This window comes from Podarcis erhardii, assembly GCF_964252035.2.
Source record: "Podarcis erhardii genome assembly, chromosome: 8".
Classification (NCBI taxonomy): domain Eukaryota; kingdom Metazoa; phylum Chordata; class Lepidosauria; order Squamata; family Lacertidae; genus Podarcis; species Podarcis erhardii.
In genome coordinates, this window is record NC_138499.1 from 39,816,293 (window position 1) to 39,841,513 (window position 25,221).

The window sequence follows — 25,221 nt, forward strand, 5'->3', positions numbered from 1 at the left end:
CAGAGGAAGCAGGGACAGCACCACAGCATGCTTTAAAGCTTGAGAAAGGCGACTGGGGGGCTAGAGAAAAGGGAGCAGACAACACAATCAGAGGAATTCAGAGGCTCATATGTGCCAGCTGATTTGTTTTTCTATGATGCCTACTTATAGTTACAAAGATTACTATTTTAAAACAAAATATTTGATTATATGATTCCAGAAACAATTGCAGAAACTAGAGGATGGTGTTGTATGTATACATACACTGTAAAGCAGATTGTAAGCAGGTGAAAAGCACATTTATTAGATACTCAGAAGGAAATCCTGATACCAATCAACTTATCTCACATAAAGGAGGAATTTAAAAAAAAACAGATTATGGAACTATTATACTGTCAACATTTTATTATTTTATTTGTACTGTGACTAGCTGTGTATTAATATAAAATAGTGACAATACAGTTTTGTGTTTTGAGTTCTTTTAACAGTTGCCTCCAACCTGAGCATTCATGAGCTGTAGTATTTTAGCAAGCGCTCATCTGTTGGTTTCAGAATTTTCTTTTCTGGCATGTTTACCACCCAACCTGGAGCAAGGCCAAAGAAAATCTGTCTGGGGTCCTTGCGTGTGCTCAGCATTTGGAAGAGTTCATCTTTTGTAATATCTGGTAAGACATAACCATATTTCTTGGAAAGCTCTAGTCTTGCTTCTGAAATCTTCGATGGATCAGCCAGGTAGCCACGATTATTAGGATCTGTATAGTAACGGACAAGATTTTCAGGAGGAAGCATTCGCTTTGGAATAGGCTTGCCTTGTAGGAAAAAGGGCACTGGCTTGCAAAGAATACCTATGTGCAAAATAATGGAACAAAAAAATACAGTATTAGCTACTCTGGCATTTGTGATTTCATTGCCGAAAGGTGGGTGTAGTATAAATATTGTGTTCTTTAGCTTACATCCTCCTGCTGAGTGAGGAATAGGGCCTTCTCTGTGGTGGCTCCCCATCTATCCAACACCCTTCCCTTGGAAGTAAGACTGACACAGTCATAGGATTCTAAGTGGATTCTAAGCACTGGCTGAAGACCTACCTCTTCCTTCTAGGCCTTTGGAGACCAGCTACAAATTGATAGATGTTGTCAGCTCCTCTGATTATATGGTTATAAATTGGATTGAAATTATTAATTGAATGTTACAATGTTGTAATGCTTTGGTGTTTGACTGTAAACCTCCCTAGGTCATAACTGATGGAGGGTGGTTTAGAAATAAATATTTTAATTTTTAATGTGCCCCAAACCATATACACCTGCTATACCTCTTGTGGGGAAATCTCTTAGGAATGACATTCAAAATTCAGAATTAATCTGGAAAAGGTGCTGCTTAACTTATTTGGGCCCATTAGGTTTACACAACAGCAGATTTCTGTATTGAATTCATCTATAGCAATTAGAGGATATGAAGTCAAGCACAGAGAATATGAAGTCTGTTCCCTTTATTTTCCATAGGGAAACTGGCCAAACTGCCTGGATGACGGTGAACACACTGAAGCAGAATCAAGACAAGACTGAGTTACTGGTGGCAAATGGGCCACTTGATCTGGATATGGGGAAATATGCCTGTGCTGGACAAGGAATCACATCCTCTCCATAGCTTGCAAGTACTTCTATTGGCAAAGCAACAGTTTTAAACAGGTGTGGATTGTTCTCCAGCACTGGCTGACAAATCTACTGCACCCATTTGTGATAAAATGGGTTTAGCCCCTGTCTTATGTGCCCTAATGTCTCAAGTAGTTTACCACATTGTGCTGTACATGGAACATCCTTTGAAAACATTTTTTATTTTAATGAAATGAAGACGGCTGGACCAGACCACAGAGTTCATAAAGCACTAATCCGGGATTAATTGGCTATCCATTTGTTTCTGGTCTAAATTTGGATAAATTTTTTATCTTTAAAGCCATAAACAGTCTGGGTCCAGGGTACTGTAATGCCTTCTCCATATATTAACATCAAAAGCAATGTTAACTTTAGGCAATGTCCTCAGTAGTGACCCTTGACAGAGCTGAGGAAGATTCTGTTCCCCAACCCTGCTAATAGCTTAAGTAGCTGCCTACATAGAACTTGTCTTCATATAAAGCAATCACATAAATCTACAGGTCCGAAAGGGCAAAAAGTGCAGCAGGCAAGACCCTTTTGCAGTAGTTACTTTTCCTTTAGCAAAAGGAAAGCACAGGAAGGGAAGCACCTGGAATTCTATTATGCAGGCACAATAGACTAAATCCAGGAGTTCATTTGAATGAGGAATGGTCTCTGATTTGCATGCAATCAAAACACATGAAGTGAAAGGTTGATGGGGGGGGGGGAGGAGCAACAGAGACCCTCGTGCAATTTTAACACCAGTTTATTTAAAGACATGCTGTTGAGGAAAGAATGCAGTGCCAGTGCCAGGTTTAGGAAGGGTCCATGGGCAAGATGTGCTCAGTCAGCTCACCTTGTAAGCTAAAATATCTGTGTTGCTTACAAGCCACCTATAACGACCATTTCCAGACAGATAACTGCTGGCCATTCCTTTGCCCTCTTCTTTTGGGCTCAGCCTGCATGACTGTTCAGAGGGCAAGAAAAGTACTGCTCCCTCCTCGTCTTGTTCCAGCTGCTGCTCACTCAAGCAGCAAGAGAAAGGCGATAGAGCAGCAGGGGCAGGGGGATCCATGTCTTCTGAATGATCTCCCTAGCAAGATGCAGGCCTAAGAATGCCAACCCTTTACACCAGCCCAGCTAAAATGGTAGGTGAAATTCTGCTCATAGCTCATTTCTGCATTTTGTTGTTGCGGAAAAATGCAAGGGTTGCCCTCAAGAACCATCTAAAAGACTAGTTGTATATGCTGATAAAGAGCTGCGATGAAAATAAACACTGAAATAGAAAATACTGAACACTTGGACAGACAGAGGCAGTGAGAATTCTTACCCACACTCCTTGGATCATAGAAGGCTGTAGTAATAACGCCACCATTTTTTTCAATAGCAGCAATGGCGAGTTCAGATGCTATCTGCACTTCAATATTAATTTTTGCTGCAAATGTATCGGCACCCTACAAGTTCACATGAAGAGTGGTTAGGTCACATAAAGATCAACAGGCTCATATTATTCAGCTATCATGCTCTATAATGTGCAGCAAAGAACTGAAAAGCTTTTATGGGTCTCAGGCGTTCAAGTGCATGGAATATAACATAATTTCATTACTCTTCATCAAAAGAGAGAGAGCAAAGGATACCTTATATTGGTATCCAAACCAGTGTAACTCAAACAGAAAGAAATTTTCCCATCCCTTCTTCCACTTTGCATCCCTTCAAAAATCCTCTCCTGAGAGTTGGGGATTTGTCTTGAGAAACATGGGGTAGGCTCTAAGCTGCTGTTTTGTGGAGCCCAGTTGAAAATATGAAATAGCAATCCTGCTGCACTCAAGATTGATGCTCAGTAGGGTTCACCACTTCCTTTCATAATTAGAATCACAGAAATTATTTAGCATTTGCCATTACAACAGAATGTAGAATTTCATCAAAAACATCTCCATATAAAAAAGACTGAAAACCTATTCGCTTTGAACTATTCACGCCAGCAAGTCAAGCTGACAGGATGCAATATTTGCTTTCACAGAAGTAGCTGTAAGACTAGAAAAAAATCATTTGGCTGCTTTCTTCTGCTATTTAAAAGTAGACTCCTTTGACATACAACAAACAGATTTTGAAATTCTCTGGAGTTTCAAAAGCAGATTGCTTTTGCTTTGCAAATCCAAAATGCCATATGGCCCAGTAATGAGTTACATCTTTGGACTCTGAATTTATTTTTATAATGTTCACCCACTTTGCTGCATTCATCTCTGGAATCTATGTTACATTTTAAAAACTTGTGTGCAAGACCTGACAACACCAAGAATTTTGATCAAACATCTACTCACCAAACTAGGATTTAACTTTCATCTATTTTTCCATGTTTTCCATTGTTAAAATAATCTGATTTAAGAATGTGTTTTACCCAGCAAAACAAAACCAAGCAATCTGATAATGTATACTGCTCTCTAGTGGAGTGATACCTACTTGTCTTCATCTATTAAAACAAAACAAAAAAAAAAGAACATGCCCAAAACTAAATGGCTTAAAATATTATGCATTACAGACCTACCTCCTCCACAAGTTGGATACCATAATCTCTTTTGAGTGGCTGTATTGTTACACCTCTGGAATTTACCAGCTGCGTGAGGTCTATTGGTTGTGTGGGGTCAACTCTACCTAAGTCAATCAGGTACTGTAGCCTTTTGAGAGTGAGAGGCGGATACTGGCGCCTGAGGCTGTACAAACAAAGGAAAACTCTTTTAGAGTTTCAGAACTAATGAGAACATACTAAGCACAAAATACACTGCAAAGCTCCTCCTGTGAAAGTCTCACCAAAGTGAGTGAAATCTGCTCTATTACTGGATTAAGTGCAAAGGGTGCAACCCAAGATATCCATCACAGGGAGGTTGCTGGACTATAGTACCTTTAATTCCACACTACTGAGAATCTGACAACTTCTGGGAAGTATCAGGTTCCCTATCCCAATCGTACCTGGAAAGCAATCCCACTGAATTTTATCATTGTTGTGTTTTTTTAAAAATAAAAAACATATTGGTTGCAATGAGGCATGAGCGAAGGGCCTCTTGAACTGGGGTGGAGAGAGTCTCACCCCATACACACTATCTCTTGCATGAACAAGATAGGTTTTCCGGACCATGGATGGTCTCCGCACATGCCAAATATTCACATACTGTCATAGAAATTTGGCTTCTTGTTCCTTCCTTATAATAGGATTCCAATCTACTTTTATCATGTCGCTGATAGCATTATTAGCAGTGTTCCTTGACTCTAGCTGCAAAAGATTAAGCTGTGCACCAACTGATTTCACTTCTGTACACAACCAAGTACAGTGCCAGATTAAAACTGAGTAGGGTTCTGCTGTTGAGTGCAATGTACAACCTCATCACCTGTTATGACTGACACATCAAGACACCCCCTACTTCTATCTAGGCACCTCAGGTCTGATTTGGGATTTGAGAATGGTGGAACAAATAGTAATTTGAATCAAAAGAGCATTTTGCTAATCCTCTTTCCTCTGTGAGAGGCTGGAAAAATAAATCATTAGTTTCTTCTTCATTTCTCAACAATTTAGGCGAAGATGTGAAAAATCTCATCTTTGTTCTGCCTTACCTTCTTAAATATATCATGTGTTTTAAACAGCAGCGCTTTTAGGTTTTTCTACATGTCTGCATGTAGTGATACTGTACCATGGTTTACTTTAAAAAGACACCCCCCCCCCCAAATGAAAAATACACTGGGCTACATCCAAGTATGTTATACTTAGAGTAGACTCATGAAATTAATGGACCTAAAATAGTGCTGTGTATTGATTTTGAAAGCTGCTCCAGCTACTAACAATGGCCCCAATCTGTGTCCTTCAACTACACCAGTCTGGAGATGGTGCAGCAAAAATAATTTAAATTACCTCCTGCCCCCACCTTCTGTCTTCACTGTCACAACTGGAGGGCTCTGGATGCAGCAGTCCACCCCACTGTTCCCAGCTTTCAATTTGGATTGTGCTTTCAATAAATTTTGACTACAGACATTTTAAAAAGAAAATGATCATGGAAGCAAACTTACTGGTGACCTTTATTGTAGCCATATTTTGGAATAACTAGATAAAATGGAGTTTGGCCTCCTTCAAAGCCTAATCGAGGACGAGTTCCTCTTTTCCATTGGCTTCTGTGAGTTGTTTTCCTCCATTGAGACTTTTCACGCCGACTCTTTTCCTAAAGGAAATAGCCAAACATCAGTTTGTTACATAACACATATTCAGTTTATTTGTGAAAGAATAGCTCTGTGACACAGGTACCCCCCTTAAAAAAAATATCATAGAAGATTGTACAATCTTGTGCACACATACTTGGAAAAAAATCCCCAATGAATACAGTGATACTTAATACTGAGTAAGCATGTATAGGAAATAAGGTCTGACTTTTCGGAACACACCACAAAATAAAACCCCATTAATTTGCATAATCCACAGCAAGGTGAGTGGTGTAGAAAAGTGAGTAGGAAAGAGGCAGAGGTATGGAAGCTGTCAGATAATAGTCTAAAAATAAATTCCACAACTTGTAATGGGTTCCCTGCTACATACAGAAAAAATGACTAACGGTTATTCCACAATTCATGCTTCCTACTGGAAAAGCTCCAGCCATTGCAGCAAAAAGTCCCATGGCATTAAGACAAACTAGCATACTGTGGCATAAGATTTCATGAGCAAGAGATTATTTCCATCTTTTGGTGTCAGCTTACTTTTAAAGTATATTGTTCCTTGCACGTACAGAGTAATTCAATTCATTTCTACTATTATTTATATAAAACGTGAAGCAATTGGAATAGAGAATTTTGCATCATGAATGCAGCATAAATTAAACTTCACCTTTTCAATTAATAAAATCATTCCTCCCCAGATTTCATGCATTCTGCTTTACTCTCCCATAAGTGACACACCATACATTTAAAGCACGCCCACCCCCTGAATCCTGGGAAGTGTAGTTTACCCCTCAGAGCTACAATTCCTATCAACCTTAACAAATTACAGCTCCTAGGATATGTGTGTGCTTTAAAAGTATAGTGTTTACGTAGCCTAGTGTTTCAGTATTTTTAGAATATGGGAATTGGACAGAATAGGGTAACAATGCTAAAAAACTATGACTGAAATATATGGGCATCAGACACTGCTCACAACTTTTTAAATATCAGTGTTTGTGTGTATATATACATATACCTGTAAGATTTGTAATTACATATGCCTCAGATGAAGCACGCTCATTCCTAGTAAATATCATGCACTATAAACTGAGCAGACTTTAAGATGCCACAGGATTCTAGGTAAAATATTGTGTACTGTACTCAGATGCAATATGACTGGGTCCAGTAAAAACATGCACACAGGCATCCTTTTGTACTTCTAAGGTCACCCCCACGTGAAGAAAATGAAGTCACACAAGGGGGCCACTTACGGGAAATAAGCTAAACGTGCCCCTCCTTTCTTCTGGGTCCCTTTAGAGACACCAGTGACCCTATCAAAAAAAGGGCAGGCGGCACTGAATAAGGGAGGGGAGGCAGGGAAAATCGCTTAGCAGCGCAGAGGCGGCCTAACGCTGCAGCGTCAAGCGAGGCAGCCGCGGAGCCAAGGCCTCCCTCCTCACCCGCCAGCTTCCAACTCACCCGACTCCGGGCGCCATCATTCGGCCGTAGATTGGCGAGGCTGACCCTGGGCAAGGTCCGCAGCAGCTCCAAGGCCTTGGCGCGGCCCCCTCCGCCTCCTCCAGCCCGCGCTGCCATCGCTCCCCCGGCGCGAGCGAAGGGCGATGAATGAAGGAGAGAGGAAGGGGCGGCGCGGCGGGAGGAGGGAGAGCCCACGAGAGAGAACCAATCAGCAGGCTCTGCGCCGGCGCAGAAACACCATCAACCCCATGCTGTAGCTGTAGAGAAAAGAAATAATAGAGAGGCACCTCTCCCGGTTCCTCGTTTTGTCTTGGTATCTCGCCCACCCTGTGGAACGCCCTCCTATCAGATGTCAAAGAAATAAACAAGTAACTGAACTTTAGAAGGCAGCCCTGTTTAGGGAAGTTTTTAATGACTGATGTTTTAATGTATTTTTAATCCTTTATTTATTTATTTATATTATTATTATTATTATTATTATTATTATTATTATTATTATTATCCATTGTTTTGAGAGAGGGGAAGCACAACGTATCTGAATTCAATGGAATGGGCATCACATCTCAGTTTGAAGGACAACGGTTCCAGACTTCGCTTCTGTTGCAGGCGGAAGCACGCTGACACCGCTGCCAGATCACAGCTGCGCTGCATTTGGATTTTTACATTTACTATATTCTGTGAACCGCCCTGAGACCCCCCGGGTATAGGGCGGTATATAAATTCAACAACAACAATAATACATTGTCTCCTGCAAAACAGCTGTCACTATCATTTATTTCATTTCTGAACCGCAAGTGGTTCTAGGGTGGAGTACATTAAATATAAAACCAAGCTAACCATTCTAGTGAAAACAGCAATGCAATTCCAATAAAAAATGAAAATAGGAAGTCAGTCATACCTCCATACTACAAAATCAGTAGCCTCAGCTGAAATCCTTCCTAATGTCTACCCAGATGTAACCCCGCTGGGCTTTCTCCCAGGTAAACAGGGGCGGCGGGGGGGGGGTGTAGAATTACAGCCTTACTGCGTCAAGAAACCACATCATTAAAAGCCTGGATGAAGAAATAAGTCTAGCTAGCACCAAAAAGGCCAGCCAATGTTGGTGTCAGCTGGATTTCAAGAGGTGGGTGGCATTTCAGAGCTCCACTGCTGTGAAGCCCCTTTCACCAGATGCAGAAAGGTACAATCTCACTCAGATGGTTTTATACCACTTTAACAGTCCTGAAGAGTAAGTTTACACCTGAAATGTTATTAATCCCACTTCTCTGTAGATGGGAAAGTATTCACTTATTTCAAAATGACACAAACCAACCTTGCTCATTCTGCTGATTGGGCCCTGGATTTGTGCCACAAAGCTTTGCCTCGAATGCTGGGCACTAGCAAGCCCACCCAGAAGCAAGACAGAAATAAAGAACTTGTGCTCTTATTTTGTGTATGGGAGGGCCCCCGGAAAATCTTTGTATTTGCGTGTTTCTAAACATTAAAAACAGCCCTACAGTATGCCCTGTGGATGTGAGCTTAATCTGTAATGTAAAAGATTTCCCAGGTTTATTTTGATGCCATTTAGATGACTGCATACCAGCCTTAACATTTGTACATGTTAAGTGTCTTGGAAGAAGCACTCTGCTTGGTAAATGTTTTTAATATTTTCATTGAAGTTTGTAAAAAAAATAAAAATAAAGTTCTGCAGTGCAAATTCCAATACAAATGCAGCTCCCTGTCTATTTATATGCTGCTCTTGAAAAACTTTACCGAGGCAGTTTTAAAACCTCTGAAATTACTCTTACATAAAGACCAGAGTTTTAAAAAGCAGGAATCCAGGCTGTGTCCGGGCTGTTCCTTTTGTTGGTAGGACGGCAATATTCTGGATTTCAATGGCAGATTAAAGCTAAGACTTTTGGTTATGTTTTTCTGTCCCTCTTTTATCTCTGAAGCTTTTTCGGTTTGCCTTTTCCATTTTCTTTACGGCCACTCTACAGCAGGTGCGGGGAAACCTGGGGGGAGGACGGGGGACGGGGACCTGACGGTAAACCTCCAGAAGTTGCTTGGACTACAACTCCCATCATTCCTGGCTGCGGGCCACAAAGTCGAAACCCCGTTCCCCATCCTTTTGAGAGAAGAAACAAAAAGCGGCGGCAATAATAAACTAGAAGCAGGCTGAGCAGAAGCCGTTGTGGTGCTTTTTTTAATAAAAAAAACCCCACCACCCCCCGTGTGCGAATCCATCCCACAGAAACAAAGCAGGCGCTCGAGCGACCCGAAGAGGCCTACACGCTTTTAGGAGCCCCCCCCCCTTTAACGGCCGCCCTCGCTTGCTGACGCCACACGCAAGAGAAAGGCACGCACGGGCGTGCGCTCGCTCGCCTCCGCTGACGTAGGAGGCGGGGAAGGCGGGCCCGGCCCAGCTTCCTCCCCGTTTTCTTCCTTCCAATCCGTTTCCCCGCCACGCCCGTTCCTCCTCCCTCCCGCGACGGTTTCTCACCGGCCTCCCCCGCCCACCCTGCGGGTCGGAGAGTCCAGTGTATGTGCGGCAACAACATGTCTGCCCCGCTGCCAGCCATCGTCCCGGCCGCCAGAAAGGCCACCGCCGCGGTGAGTGAAGAAGGAGCGGCAGCGCCTGGCGCCTCTCGTAATGAGGGGGTGGCCTTTTTTTTGGGGGGGGGGAGAGTTGACCAGGCAGGGGCTGGCGGGGGGGGGGGAGGCGTCTTGGGTGTCGCACTCCTAAACTCAATGACTCTTTGGGAGGAAGCCCCGCGGAACGCAGCGCGACTTGCTTTGGAGTCGGAGGGCCCACAGCAGTGTGGTTAGCACCTCCCCCCTTCGCTTCCTGCCCCTGGCCTGGCTTTTGGACAGGCGCCCTCGCTTGTCTCCCGTTGGGCGGTAATGCCCTTGAGCCGCACCTCAGTCGCCGCCCCCCCCCCCCTTGTAGGTAAAAGTCCTGGGTTTTGCTCGAGGTAGCCGGGCTTACTCTTTTAAGTGTGGTGAATGTTATGTACGCAGTATGAACAGACGCGCGGTTTTGACATATGGTAAAGATGCATATTCTGCAAGCAGTTCTTGCAGAAACCAAGCAGCGTTCTCTTCCCCTTCTTCCCATTTCAGGGAAGAAAAACAAAATCTGGCGAAGCTCAGAATCGAATACCGCCAGGTTTCACAATATGAGCCGAACAAAGCATTGTTGCGCTTGAAAATCTTAATTAAGACCGTGCAGCCGCTTGGGTCCTTTCCTTGCCTCAGATGGTGCTAATCCAAGTTTATGAGCAAGACCCTAAGTAGTAATTTCTTGTGTTAAAATTAAAAATACTTTGCATTTCACGGCCTCAGTGTCAAATCCTGTGTGGGCAGGTGGGAAAATCGCAACTGAATGTCACGGCAATCGGATAAATTGCTGAGAAGGCTTTGGGAAGCCAGCACATGCTCTCATTTGTTGAGAGACTTGGCTGCAACAAAACATTTCATCACCTTTTGCTGTCTCTTTCAAAAGTGTTTGGAATATGAACACTTGCACCAGAATAACCAGAAGCGCGAAGTAGAGCTAAGTGAGTTATTTTAGTGTCAGTTTCCATGCAGGAGTGTCCCACCTAAGCATTTTAGTGATGAGAATTTATAATGAATAACTTGATGAGCAGCACAAGCTACTTCTAATTAGGTTGGTGGGGCCCTATATCCCTGAGGACTCATAATAATTATAAGGAAAAGGAATATAGAAAGGCTCATCACAATGAAAATAAACAAACATTCATTATAAGGAAAGAAAGGAAGAAACAAGAACAATTTATTTCAAAGACATATGAGTGGCCAGTTTGATTCTGTAGTGCTATTTTGAGGGCAGAGGTAAAAATGAAACCACCAGAGCATCAACCAGCATGCAGTTTCTTCTTGCCAAGTGGTTCTGAGCTTCCTGGCTTTGCTCCCAGCTCAGAAACTTTCTACCTAGCTCATACTACAAGGTCAAACCAGAACAGGATCACACAAACTTTAATACAAATTGGATTTTGGTTCTCATAGGTGCTTTTGCATAGGAGGGACCACACACAGTGATCTGTGAGGTGACTGCTCTGTATGTTGAACAGTTTATGTGTGCCTTGCTGCACTGGTTTTCCCCACCCCAAATTCTTTTATCTTTAAAATATGTGCAATGCAGTCCTGTGCATGATTCTTTGGAAGTCCCACCAAGTCAGAGGAACGCAACACTACATTTCTTACAGTGCTATGGGCATAATCACAAGGTTGGAACTGATCAACATGGTGGTCTAGTACTCAGGATGATAGTTAGTGCATGGAGGAGCTGTCGTGCTAAGGCAGTTTTGAATGACTTGTTTACATACATGATGGATTCATTGTGAAAAAAGAAAAAGGTGAACCTCAAGCAGGTGCCCAAGGTGAATGTGGTTCACAGTTCAACTACCAAATACATTTCAGCAAATGCTTTCACTATAGACAACTGTAAATACCAATAGACAAGAATTAAACCCAGTAACCTCCAATCAAATATTGCTTATAACTTAAAGGTGCAAATAGAATACAAAATGGATGGAATTGAACCACTTCTCTGCACTCCACTGCTATGGGAATTCTAGCTTTACATACTAGCCAATTCTAGCCATATGGAATATGTTTTCAAGATGGTTATTAAAAGCAGTCTTAGAACTGTCAACCAACTGTTCATATTCTTCTCCAAATACAAAAATATGTGGACCAGCTGTGAGTTTATGCTTGTCAAAGAAGCCTTACTGTATAGATGGCTTCTGGTGTTTGAATGAGAACAACAGTTATATCCTTCTTCTGTCCTTATCACATGAGCTCCCTTTATTTATTTACATGTGGAGTCAAGATTTAATGGAAGTATGTGGGTAGTTGCTGAAGAGTTAGGTGCATTCTCACTGTAGATAGCTTTGTACCATGTAATTTTTTTTTTAAATAAATGGTCTAATTAATGTGCTGTCAACTTGTAGGTCATATTTCTTCATGGATTAGGAGATACTGGGTAAGTGAAATATTTAGCTTGCTATATGATCTTAGCCTTTAAAACTGCAGCTTGCTACTTACAAGAGAATATGCTATGTGTTGAATTCTCACCACAGCCAAATCTACATAAGCTCCCCTCATGACAGCTTATTACTGGCTGATGTGCATGCAGTGCTCAACCTCCATATGTTAATACCATTACTTCTGAACAGGATTACTATATCCTGGGATTTTTCAGACTAGTTTTATTACTTTTTTAAAAGTTCTGCATTTTACTTCCCTTGCATATGCCACATGGAACAACAGTATTGCATTTTTAGTATTATCAGTGGGAGTGGCCTTAATCCTGTGGAACTGGCTTAGCACTCCACCTTCCTTTCTTGCCCCACCTTTGAGCTCAGGGTGGCTGGGAGTTTTATCCTGTATTTTTCTCTCAATGGCTAAACAGTCATGACTATTTGTTTATTTATTGGGCAACACTTCCCAATATACACCTTCATTTTTGTTCTCCTTGGGAGAGTATAATCTCTTCATCGACCTGCATAGGGAGAGGGAGGGTGGGAAAAGCATAGGTCTCCAGGAACAACTTGGGTGGCAGAAATAACATCCTCCCCCCCCCAACACTGATCCTGTTATTCCAAGGGTCCCTGGTTGGTGGCTGGGCTTCTCCCCATCACCATTCATTTCCCCCTGTTTTCCTGGCTAGGGAAGGAGTCTATGTATGGTTTGGGGTGTAAAGATTCAGGTAAGAATAAATTTAGTGCTTGAAATGTGTTTAGTGGTTTAAATAGTGCCTTGGAATGTATCCTTTTAAACTTACATGCAGGTTGTCACCTGATTTAAGTTAATGGCTGGAAATTAGTCTAGAAAAGAATAAACGGGAATCCTCTTCTAATATTTTTCTTTCACATTGTGCTTCCTTAAAGCTCCTCCCTACAGAAGTAATTATTTTATACACTTCAATGTCTATTTGTTCCAGTGGGCTTACTTTGTAGTAAGTCCGCTCAGGACTGCTATCTTCGGGTGCTTAGAGTTACCAAAAGTTACATTTTGAAATTAATATTTAATTAACAAGTGTGCAGTTGAACTGGCTGTAGCAATAATTTTTGCTTTACATTACTGTCTTATTTATTTTCAGTCTTGAAGCTGAATCCAAGTCTTCGCCTTGTAGTCAGCATAAACTGCAAAATAATACTGATCTAAACATTGAAGAATTGGAAATCTGATTAAATCAAATTTTAAAAAAAATCCTGATAGAAATGGATCCTCCTTTTAAGTGTTGGGTTTTATATACTAAAAAAGAGGATGGCTAAATTATGACATAAGTAATGACTTTGGATAGGTATTTAAATGAACTGGAAGATTTTAAATGACAAGCTTTTTTGTTTTTTTTGTTTTGTCTGTATTTTAATAGACATGGGTGGGCAGAAGCATTTGCTGGAATCAGAAGCCCACACATAAAGTATATTTGCCCACATGCGTAAGTATATTAATCCTTTTTGGTTACTGTTCTTCCCCCAACCCCATTTTCAAAATGAGATGGCAATTACATATTTTGTAACAGACGGCCTGAAGGTTTTCTTTGAGAAACAAGGAGTTGCTATACATTCAGCTTTTTGGTTCTTCTTAAAATTAAATACAGACAAGAAGGCAAATCCTTGGTTAACTGCATCTAGAATTTCTAGCTGCTTGAGATGACCAAATGGCTGCCAAAATCTGCTTCTGGGGCTCAACAGCATGCATCCAAGAGATTCCCCAGCTGTATTATTTATTTGTTTCTATATACCCCACCCTTTCTCCCAGTAGGAGCACAGAGTGACTAACAGTATGGTGCAACAATAAGAAATTCAAGGTAGCAGGGAAATGCAGGCGCCTAGAGGCTTCCTTCTGAAACATTTTTAGGTTTTATCATTACAGGGGCTCTGGATTACATTAGAATTTCCTCTCCTGTGGAATATCCTTAAATAACTTGAGGCATTGTACAGGTTGTGGTACAGAGTGCAGCCTGACACTTTAGAGAGAGACTGAAGAAATAGTAAGGTAATTTAGGTGTGAGCCTGAAAAAACCATGCTTTGATCATTCTCAGGTACACAAAAATGAATTTCAAAGAGAACATGAGCTATAAATGAAGTCATTAAACTTATGACTTAAAGTGATAGAATCTTCAATATCCCACATTAAGTCCATGCTTTGCCATGTATCTTATAAGTATGTACGGTTTTTTTATTATAGGACACTGATTCCCAAATGGTGGCTTGGGACCACCTGGGAAGTACCACTTGACAGAACTGCAAAACAAGGAGTATGACTTCAATGAAGGGGTGGGGCTGAAGGTGGGTCCCAAACACACAAAATCTTCATGGTGAATCCTAAGTTATGTATTATACTGCCTTGTCCAAGTAAGCCAACCAAGATAAAAGATTTCAGGAATGGAAAAAAGCCCTTTATGCCCAAGTCTTGGATCAAAATGCTCAGTCTTATTTAGGGACTGGCAGGTTGAAAAGGTAGGAAAGAATAGTTCCATAACATGTATTTTGTTTCATGACAGAAGGAACACAGGAAAACAGAATGTGTGAAATACCAGGAAATGATCTATTGGCTCCCAGTGGGTCAGTGAGCACAGGTGGAGAAATGTACGTGATTCACATAGCACTAATTGTGATGGGTCACCATATTTGTTGACCAAGACATGACAGGTATTTGAGCAGGGGTAAGAGGGTCAGAAAATTTCATTTCCTGTCTTGGCCAGTTACAAAGTTTCTCTCTAAGGAGATCTGCCTATTGTGATATGATCTTATCAGGAGTTAGTGATGGTACCGTTTACATATTACAGAAACACACGAAAATGATTGTTTTGAATGTTTTTACTAATTTTTTTAAAAAAAATTCTCCCCAATTTCCAGGCCAGTTATGCCAGTTTCTTTAAACATGAACATGGCTATGCCTTCTTGGTAAGTAGTGGATTTGCAAGAATTTTGTCATTTTTTAAAGGTTTGTTGCATTCTCTGTCCCTGAACGTACAATGTTATTTATTCCAAATGGAGGAATATTGAAGTAGACCGAAGAGAGGAGATTGATTTTGGTCACTACATAGTAAAATGAGGAAGGGATATGGATGCAATAAAAACTGATTGAACCTTAATTTCATGTAATGTATGATATAATGCACTATGGTCACAGTTGTGTCTTTTCTGTGGACTGCAGCTCAAAGAGGAAGAGGCCTATGTTTAGTCTAACACAGGCATCCCCAACCTGTGGCCCTCCAGATGTTTTGGCCTACAACTCCCATGATCCCTAGCTAACAGGACCAGTGGTCAGGGATGATGGGAATTGTAGTCCAAAACATCTGGAGGGTCGAAGGTTGGGGGTGCCTGGAGCATATAGTCAGACACATTGCTGCCCATTATGCCAGCGTTTCCTTTCATTCACATGAATTTGGGTACTGACACATGGTCTTGTTCAGAGTTTGCTTTGTATTCCTCCTGTATAGCACATGTTGCTGTTTAGTTTCAATCATAAACGTGCCTTTTATGCCTATCATAAAGACACAGTAACTGTCTCTGGTTTGGATCTGATCTGTGGTTTGTTTCAAAGCTCATGTTCATGTTAAGAGTTGCCTACATTGGAGCTCTAAGACTTATAAAAGCTGGATGGCAGGCAGCTTTCTTCCCTACACACAGATTTACAGTGGTGCCTCGCAAGACGAATGCCTCGCAAGACGAAAAACCCGCTAGACGAAAGGGTTTTCCGTTTTGGAGGCGCTTCGCAAAATGAATTTCCCTATGGGCTTGCTTCGCAAGACGAAATGTCTTGCGAGTTTTTCCGACTTTCCCCCCCCTTTTTCTAAGCCGCTTATCCGCTAAGCTGATAAGTCGCTAAAAGCCGCTAAGCCGCTAATAGCGCTAAGCCGCTAAGCCGTCAATGGGCTTGCTTCGCAAGACGAAAAAACCGCTAGACGAAGAGAATCACGGAACGGATTCTTTTCGTCTTGCGAGGCACCACTGTAGTGGCAGAAAAGCTATATCATTTTATAATCGTTCACAAAGTGCTTAAAACCTCAGATATATTACCAGAAAAAGTGACCAGTATAGCTAACCCTACCTCTTGCTTGCCTCTCCCTTCTTCAACTCCATCCATCAAACTGTTTCCTCAGATCCTTGATTTCCATCCTGCGTTCATTCAGCCACAATTCTTTGCAAACACTGTTGTTTCTCCCCAACAATCCCTTCCTTCCAGAAGCATTCAGCTTTGATCCCTAAGACCCTGCGTAAGGTTTTCTATGCCTGTTCATTTGTCCTCTTCTTTCCTTGGCTGTCTTTCATGCCTGTACATACTCTGGCTATTTCCCCCTCAGGTTTCTGTATCTCAATCTACTGTTGACTATGTCACCTAACCTTTAAGCTTGCTACACCATGGTCTCCTAAAACCTTTACTCACTCAATTTATTTGTCTTGATGATACAATTCCTGCTGTTCCTGTAGTTGAGTGGTAGTTCAAGTGCTGTTGGTGCCTGACTCCCATCACCTCTAGCCAGCATCACAAATGATCAGGCATGATGGCAGTTGTAGTTCATAAACATCTGCAGCAACACATTGACTAAACCTGCTATAGCCCATGTAAGCTTTTAGTTTTTGTCCAGCTGCTACCTTGCTTGCTTTCCTTGGAAGAGGCTGTTTCTCAAGTCCTTATCTGACCTATGACCGTTCACCACTTAGATTATCTTTAAAAGTTTAGATACACAGACTTTCAGTACCAAAGGTTTTGTCACCCTTTTTATATTACAGCATAAAGAAAAAGGCTTTATTCTGCTAATACTATGGATTACATTTTTGTAATCACTTCCTGATTGTGCAAAAATAAATAAATAAAGCAAGCCAGGTAGTGCTTTAAAACCTTTCCCACTAAATTTATCTACATTGTTTCATTTAAGGTTTGATATCATTGGCCTCGCTCCAGATTCACAGGAAGATGAAGCTGGGATTAAGCAAGCATCAGAGAATGGTATGTTCTATCTATAACAATGTTATGTTCACTACATGAGCAGAGCTTTCTTGATCACACCCATCTAGTCCAGCATCCTGTTCTCGCAGTTGCCGGCCAGATGCCTATGGGAAGCCCATAAGCAGAACATGAGTGCAACAGTGGTTTCTCTTCTTGTCCTTCCCAGCAACTGGTATTTAACGACATCTTCATGGGCAGCTTGTGTTTCTGTATTGTACAGTGAGAAATGGAGCCAATTTTTTAGTGCATGGCACAAAAGCTATGTGTATGGTCACCCTGCACATTTTGGGCCTTCCCAGAATTCAGCCTCTGAGGAAAAATGGGCCCCTATTCCTATTCTGATCCAAACCACAGAATGACTACAATCTTAATAGAATGGGTGTTGCCACATTGTGGCATTGTAGTCAGGACATTTCTTTTGACCAGGGGCTGTATCCCATTATGTCACTCAACTTTTTGAATACTATTCCTAGTTCTCACCTCTCTTCATTCTCCCTTTTTCTACTTGCAATTGCATCATTTATGTTCCAGACAAATAGGTAGGTTGCAGACAAATAGTTTAAAGTACAGTCATACCTCGGGTTGAAGTAGCTTCAGGTTAAGTATTTTCGGGTTGCGCTCTGTGGTGACCCGGAAGTAATGGAGCGCATTACTTCCGGGTTTCGCCACTTGCACATGCGCAGACGCTCAAAATGACGTCACACGCATGCATGGAAGCGGCGAATCGCGACCCGCTGACGCAGGTTGCGTTCCTTTCAGAATGCGAACGGGGCTCCGGAATGGATCCCGTTTGCATCCAGAGGTACCACTAATCTGAACTTGAGAAGAAACCCTAACAAGGTGGTTCTGATTACTTCTTTGCTCCCACAACTAACCAAAGTAGAATGCAAGATTTGTGCAACCTCCAATGCACTCCATCTAGTCATAATCAAATCCTATTACATGATCTGTATTTGGGGCTCAATTCTTATGCAGTTTTGTTTTGATTGATCAGCTGCACTTATTATATATTTTATTTGTATTAATATATATAGTTTACTGCTTTGGGAGCCTTGGGTTAAAAATTTGTATATACTGTACAGGTAAGCAGACAAAGTACAGGTAAGCAGACAAAATGGGAAAAGGGCTCACCCTCTTGAAGGTGTCTTGGACCATAACTTTAGGGTAGATGGAGTCATATTTGTCACCTAAGAATCAGTAGAATTTCACTGATTGCTAGGAGTGTATTATGGGCTGTCCCGTGAATCCAGGAGAGTGAGGAAAATTCTCAGGGATGATTCACACCCTGGCTGGCACTTTCTTGATCTCCTGCCCTCAGGCAGAAGATATAGAAGCATGATTAGTCACACCAACAGGGTAAAGAACAGCTTCTATCCATGGGCTGTTAGGCTGCTGAATGAAAAGATAACAACAGGACAACTGACTTTCGGGTTTGGTGTGTGTGTGTCAGTAAACGAGGGGAATTAAGACTAAGAGAGCTGAGTGGGGGGTGCTCGTGTAATCTCACTGTATACAAGTTGTACAAGAGACAATAAAGTATTTCAATTTAAACCTTTGCCTGTTTTACCTCGTCCCGAGGTAGTCTTTTAGGTGAGGCTTTATATGCTTAGCAAGAGAGACGATTCTGATCTCATTATCTGTAGCCATGCCTGCGGCTGGACAATTGGATAAATGTCTCATCTTTACCTGTTAGCCCCACAGTGGCTCTCTCTATGACAGTCAATTGTCTACTTTTTTGTGATGACCATTAACAGTTAGCTTTTTATGGTTGCAGTGAAAGCACTTATTGAGCAAGAAGTAAGGAATGGAATACCCTCAAACCGAATAATTTTGGGAGGATTTTCTCAGGTAAAACCAATTACTTTTTTTTACATCTAGCACTATTTCTGTGTAAGTTGAAAGTGACTTTTATAGTATGACACACCTGCTATTATTACCATACAACATAGATAGCTTTTCCATTTTTTTCTGTGACCTTCAAAAGACCCACAGCACATTTTTAGTGACATTTTCTTGTGCCTATGTTCATCATAGTTGTTTAGCATTTGGCAGCATAAAGTTTTCCTGGAGTCTTTGTGGATTGGACATACCTCCTATTTACCTTTCCTCAAAGCTCAGGTTGAGCAGCAATTTTCAAACGCATAAAATATGCTAAAAATAAAAGTTAGTTCCATATGTTCTTGGCACTGATAGTTCTACCTGAAATATACCTTGCAGACCTTTTAGAGAATGTTCTGATCTTGGCATGCACTCTGATACAGGAATGCACAATCTGTGGAGCAACCACTGAAGAATATATGTCAATCATTTTTACTTGGCTTGTAAATGTTATAATTTCTAGGTTAACAGCATGAGGTACAGAAGATGAAGTGGTCCCTTGGAGCTCAAGCTATCATAAAGGACTAATATGCTTAATTAAGTATGGCTCTTGTGCATGGGAGTTAGTATGGTTGCATTTGCTGTACAGCAGAGACTGCCTAGAGCAAGCTGTAACAAAGAGAGATTTGCTATTTTTAAAATACAGTTTTACAATAAATAGTTTCACAGACCCCTTTGTGCCTCCTCAGTAGTGTCCCCAAACCCAGCCACTTTGCTCATTCTTATCCAAATGAAAGGAAAGGAGCTGGGCCACCTGAACTCCAACATCCTTCCAGGTCCTTGTAGAAGAAGTGCCCATAGGAAAACAAATGTTTTACAGTCGGCCCAAGGATTGGAAGTGAAAGATTCAAATACAGCACACACCTGAAGGGAGTTGGGGTAGTGGGAGAACATATTGCCTCAAGGAGGTCTGCCTTGTATTTTGAGAACCATTAATGTAAATATCTGAGTTTATGATTCTAGTATATAAAAATGCAGATGTGCTGTTTGACCAGTTTCTAAATGTTGGTAAGGAAGCCTAGCTGAAATTACAGCATTTTCAGTGTGCATATTTTAATATGTAATTGCAGTAATGAGTGCTCTTTTGGTTTCACTAGGGAGGAGCTTTATCGCTGTACACAGCTCTCACAACAAATCAGAAGCTGGGGGGTATTGTAGCACTCAGCTGTTGGCTTCCGCTGCGGACCTCATTTCCACAGGTAGTGTACTGCTGTTCTAAAATTCAAAAGAACTGAGGTTGGTTATATTAAAAAAGCTTTCCATTTATATTTCTGCATTCAGTTCTCATGACAGAAAGGCATAATTATCACAGTCAGGGATAAAGGCAGCTTACAGCAAGTTAAAGAGCATTCTGTTTGGTCCATTTCTCTTCTTAGATCTTGACTATAGAAAAATATAAACAGTATTTCATGAACCCAAGAACTTAAAACAGGTTTCATGCATTTCTAAAGAAGGCATTGTGATATCAGCTGGATGTTTCTTCAGGACCTTTCACTAGAACAGCACATGAAAAGGATATTTTTCTTAAAGTGTTAGTATGAGAGGCTTAGCCAGTGGGGTGCCTTCCAGATTCCTTTTCCCATCCAGCCACAAAGTTGACTTCATGATGCTGACCTAGCCACTGTGACTCAGACTAACCTATGTCATAGAGCAATGAGATGAAAGGGATGGTGAACTGCTCGGAGGGCTAAAATAAAAAGTTGTTCATATCTTTCAACTCTTAATGTTCTAACATATTGCCTTTTGACAGGGTCCTATCAACTGTGTCAACAGAGACATTCCCATTTTCCAGTGCCATGGTGACCGTGATCCTTTAGTTCCGCTTATGTTTGGTTCTGTCACTTCTGAGACACTAAAGACTATGTTAAATCCTGGCAACATAAGTTTTAAAACTTATTCGGGAATGATGCATAGCTCGTGTATTGAGGTAATTGTTCTACAAAATACTGATGTCATCTGAAGTGATGTTCTGTTTCTTTGTTTTCCATTTAAGCCATACTAGTATATAAGACCTTGAAACAATTGTAACGATATAATTTTATTTTCAAGAACTAGTTGAAAGTTATTAAACATTTTAAAAACTCATTCAATAGATACAATTGAAGGATAGGATACAACTGTAATAGACTTAACATTGTCCTGCACTTCCTCTTTCTAAGTAATATCACATTTTGAACCAACTAAATATCCAGTATTTTGGAACATAATTCTGACTTCCTTAGCATGGAACCTGCTGACATTATATGCAATGCAGTCATACATCTGTACTCAGAAATAAGTCCCAGTAAGTTCAATGGGACTCACAGGTTAGAGCAAAGTTTTCCAAAATTTTCATGTTGATGACACACTTTTTAGACATGCATCATTTTGCAACACAGTAAATCAGTTTTACTAGCAAACTGGAGGTTAAACTAACCATTTCCAGCCCTAGAAGGAGCATGAGGAGTGTTTGCGTGACACATCTACACACTGCAGCCAACACACTCAGTTTGGAAAGACTTTTGGTCCAAAACGGTGCAGATACAATGGCAGGCTGACTGTATGTGGGACTTTCTTTTTTAGTACTGTAAAATGACAGTTTGTGTTTTAAGTTTGGTTGAATGAAAAAGAATCAATGCTTTCTAGGCTAAGAATGACTTTGCATTGTAAGGAATCCAGCCATATGCTTGGTTTTATTGTGTATTGATTCCTGCAATATGCATAATTAAACCAGATCACTGTTTTTTATCCTTTAACAGGAAATGATGGATGTGAAGCAGTTTATTGACAAGCAACTACCTCCAATTGACTGAAACTGTGAGAAACCTTTTGTTAAATGCACCAGCAACAGTTGTCACCTGTACTAAATTCTTTCTTTTCATGCAGCCATTTCTAAAGTATTTCTGTGCCTACAGTGTTAACTGTATTGCCATGAATAGATCACATAACTTTGAGAAGTAATGCTCTTACTTCACTGGCCGCTCAAACTTCACTGGCCGCAGTGTAGATGCAAGGCAGAGGAAAAGCATGTTAGAATATAATTAGGTATACTCCTCCATGCTTGATTGTTCCAAATTTACATTTGTCTCTTGATAACTGAATACCTCTTCTTTAAAATAATTGTTTAAATGAGAACAGTTTATGTTCCAGACCTGTTTTATTACTGCTTGCAAAATTGGCATTAATGTATTATACATACAATATGCAGTATGTAAAACTGAGTAAGCATGCAGTGGTAGGATAAGTATATATACTTAAAGATCACGTTTAATCAATATTATTGCATGAGCAAGGGAAGACTATTGCCCAGTCTTTAATTATTCCTGCACATTGATGAAATACAGTATTATCACCTCCCTGTGTGTCAGGCTACTTTGAAAACTTAAAGCACCTGATCTCTTAAGTCAGATTCCTACTCAACTGCACTTAATATGATTTTAATATAAATCTTTAATACAATGAATTCCTAGCATAAGCTCTCCTAAAGTGTTGCAAAACTTAAGCTCTCAAATGCTCTTAAGTAGCCTTGTAAAATTTCTGAATTAAAAGTAAAAGAATATATTTTATGAACAATTTATTGTAAATTGCTTTCTTCTGCTATAGCAAAAGCAGGAATGTGCTGTGGTACAACCACAGATGTAATAGACAAGTGGATCTAGAAAAGTCATTGAACTAATTTTTCTTAGCACAACAGTGTGACTTTTTTGTTTTAAAATGTTTCAGACTTCAAGTCTTTGTCAGACTAGTATCTCCCTCACATCCCAAAGTTATGGCAAATATTTGAGAAATAAAGTATTCTCCCTTGCTCAACCTGCCAAACCTTATTGCATTTTAATCTATACATATGCAAATAAAATTTGAAGCTTCCTAAGTAACTTGTATAGCCAGCTTCAAAAATTTTCATGTAATGTATTCAGAAGCAGTATTGCAGATTTGGTGGTAGTGCAAATCATAAATATGTAGAAAAATTTGGAAATTTCCCCTCTCTTCCAGGCCATCACTGAAGTTCCACTATTTTGCTAACTGTCTTGGCATTACACTGCTGATACATATCTTATTCTTAATGATGTTGAAATTACAGCTTCTGGGGTTTCTTCTATTATCTCTCTTCTTTATGCATATAATCCAAGCGTAGGAATACAATCCAACACAGTCATATGTGCACGAAGACAAGCATTTATTAAGTTACAGATGTTAGTGTTCCAAGGATGTTTGTAATGTGACTGTAAGTACTTCTCCTATCTAGCTTTGTATATCACATTCCTTGAGCCTTGCTGGACTTTCTGTAGCCTCAGGGCCATCTATATACCAGCAGAATTGGGCAGTAAAGTGGTTCCTGGTCTGCACAAGTTCAGATTCCAAATGAAAGAATAGGTTTGACTGTTCTTAGCAGTCTTAACTTGCTGTGTGCTAGGGGAGAGTTTGAATGAAGAACTGAAACATGCCACCTTTCCATTTGTAGAAATGGACTTCTACATTTCATACAATGCATTTCAGGAACAGCTTTACCACTTAATTCTGCTGAATAGAATTCAGCCCTTAAACAGTAGTGAATGCTTCTGTACTCAGCCTTCTTTCCAAGATATTTCAGTGCTGAGGACCTCTGCAAGAGCTGGTGTGCACAGGATTTCAATATGAAACCAGTGTGACTCCTGAGTGCTTCTTGTGTTTATACTGGATAATAGTTTTCAATATAAATTATAGCTTGCAGCAGAAGGCAATCTGTCATTTTTCTGGCAATGTGTGAATTTTTTTCAGATCCTTGCTTTAACAGAAGTTGGTCTGCTAAAAAGTATTTCTAATGGAATAGATATGTTCTATTAAGCAGTAGTGAAAGTAGATGTTTTGATTTACTAGACTAGATTCATGTTTTATCAACTTGTGTGAAACTACTGAAATAAAAATGGTAGTACTCCAATAAGATACACATTTAGTTCACTTTGAAATTATAGACATGTAACATTTTGTCAAATCAAAATTTGATATCCAGTATTAGATGAAATACTTAATTGCCAACTTGCTGATAAATATTAATTATATTGTATGTATATTACAGCGTAAATGCTGCATCAAAGGAAAAATAATGGCTTCATTTTACCCTGATAGGATGTAGCCTTTATTTTTCCCTTAAGTATTGTACAATGTCAATGCAGTGAATTGCTGAAGGAGTACAGTACTCTAACTTGTTATTCTAGATCTGCTAATTAAATGTTTGCCTTAGTGAGGTGTATTGCACTTCATTAAACTGCAAAATGCATCTTTTTATAAATAGGTGCTATTGACACTCAAAACGAATATAGTTTTAAGAATGTATTGTATAGGATGTTAATAAAGCCATATGTTTAGGCTGGGATATTTTATAAACAAATTTAATTTGGCTTTCTTTTTCCCTAAGTTGTAGAAATACACAGTTAAGGTAACATCTTGATTTTATATTTGTTTATAGAAATAAGTCTTGTTGAAATGGCTTTCTTGTAATTGAAAATTGTAACCTTTCTGTTACTGTGAAATAAACTCTGAACAACCATTACATGAACCATTTCTTGATAGCAGAGTAAAGGCTGCAGACTTTATATGTGTAAAGTAAAGCAAAAGATGGAGAAGGGAATATTTCATCTTTTAAAAGGACCTTATATTATCTTTCATTTATAAATCTCAAAGCCATTTACAATATATATGTGTATAACCCCCCCCATTGAAATCCATACAGTTAACTATCTAAATAGTAATAATTTCAGGAACAACAGCAGCAAGAATAAAAAATAAATCTTGCAGTAAGAGTCAGCAAATAAACAAAGATATTTTAACTGCTTGCAAAGGCACGCAATGTTTGTAGGGTAATAACTGATGCTACAATAGAGAAGTTTAATATTAAAAGCAGGTGGTCTTTCAGATATTAGGGCTTTAAACATCAATGTGAGCATCTTGAATTGCACCTGGAAATGAAGGCAACCAGTGCAACTGTTTTAGAATGGGTTAAATCAGACCTAAATGGAACCTCAGCCTGCAATTTGGCTGCTGCATTTTGGACCTACTGAAGTTTCTGTATCATCTTCACTGCACTAATACAATCGAAGTTGGCAGAACATGGAGTACAGTGGCCAAATAATCTCCGTCCAAAAGGAATCAGGTGGCAAA

The 25,221-nt window shown here is 40.2% G+C and overlaps 2 protein-coding genes across 2 annotated transcripts; one reads left to right on the forward strand and one right to left on the reverse strand.

The window, feature by feature from the left end:
• Window positions 1-366: 366 nt before the first annotated feature.
• On the reverse strand, window positions 367-7,502 carry MRPL15 (mitochondrial ribosomal protein L15). Its single transcript, XM_081874711.1, has 5 exons — window positions 7,257-7,502; window positions 5,664-5,812; window positions 4,153-4,318; window positions 2,938-3,061; window positions 367-824 (listed from the first exon to the last, which is right to left on the reverse strand). The coding sequence occupies exons 1-5, from the start codon at window positions 7,371-7,373 to the stop codon at window positions 487-489; spliced, it is 894 nt and encodes a 297-aa protein (XP_081730837.1). The 5' UTR covers window positions 7,374-7,502; the 3' UTR covers window positions 367-486.
• Window positions 7,503-9,614: 2,112 nt separating this feature from the next.
• On the forward strand, window positions 9,615-24,610 carry LYPLA1 (lysophospholipase 1). Its single transcript, XM_081874792.1, has 9 exons — window positions 9,615-9,848; window positions 12,212-12,243; window positions 13,639-13,704; window positions 15,129-15,176; window positions 17,156-17,226; window positions 19,001-19,074; window positions 20,202-20,303; window positions 20,855-21,031; window positions 21,843-24,610. The coding sequence occupies exons 1-9, from the start codon at window positions 9,780-9,782 to the stop codon at window positions 21,894-21,896; spliced, it is 693 nt and encodes a 230-aa protein (XP_081730918.1). The 5' UTR covers window positions 9,615-9,779; the 3' UTR covers window positions 21,897-24,610.
• Window positions 24,611-25,221: the final 611 nt, after the last annotated feature.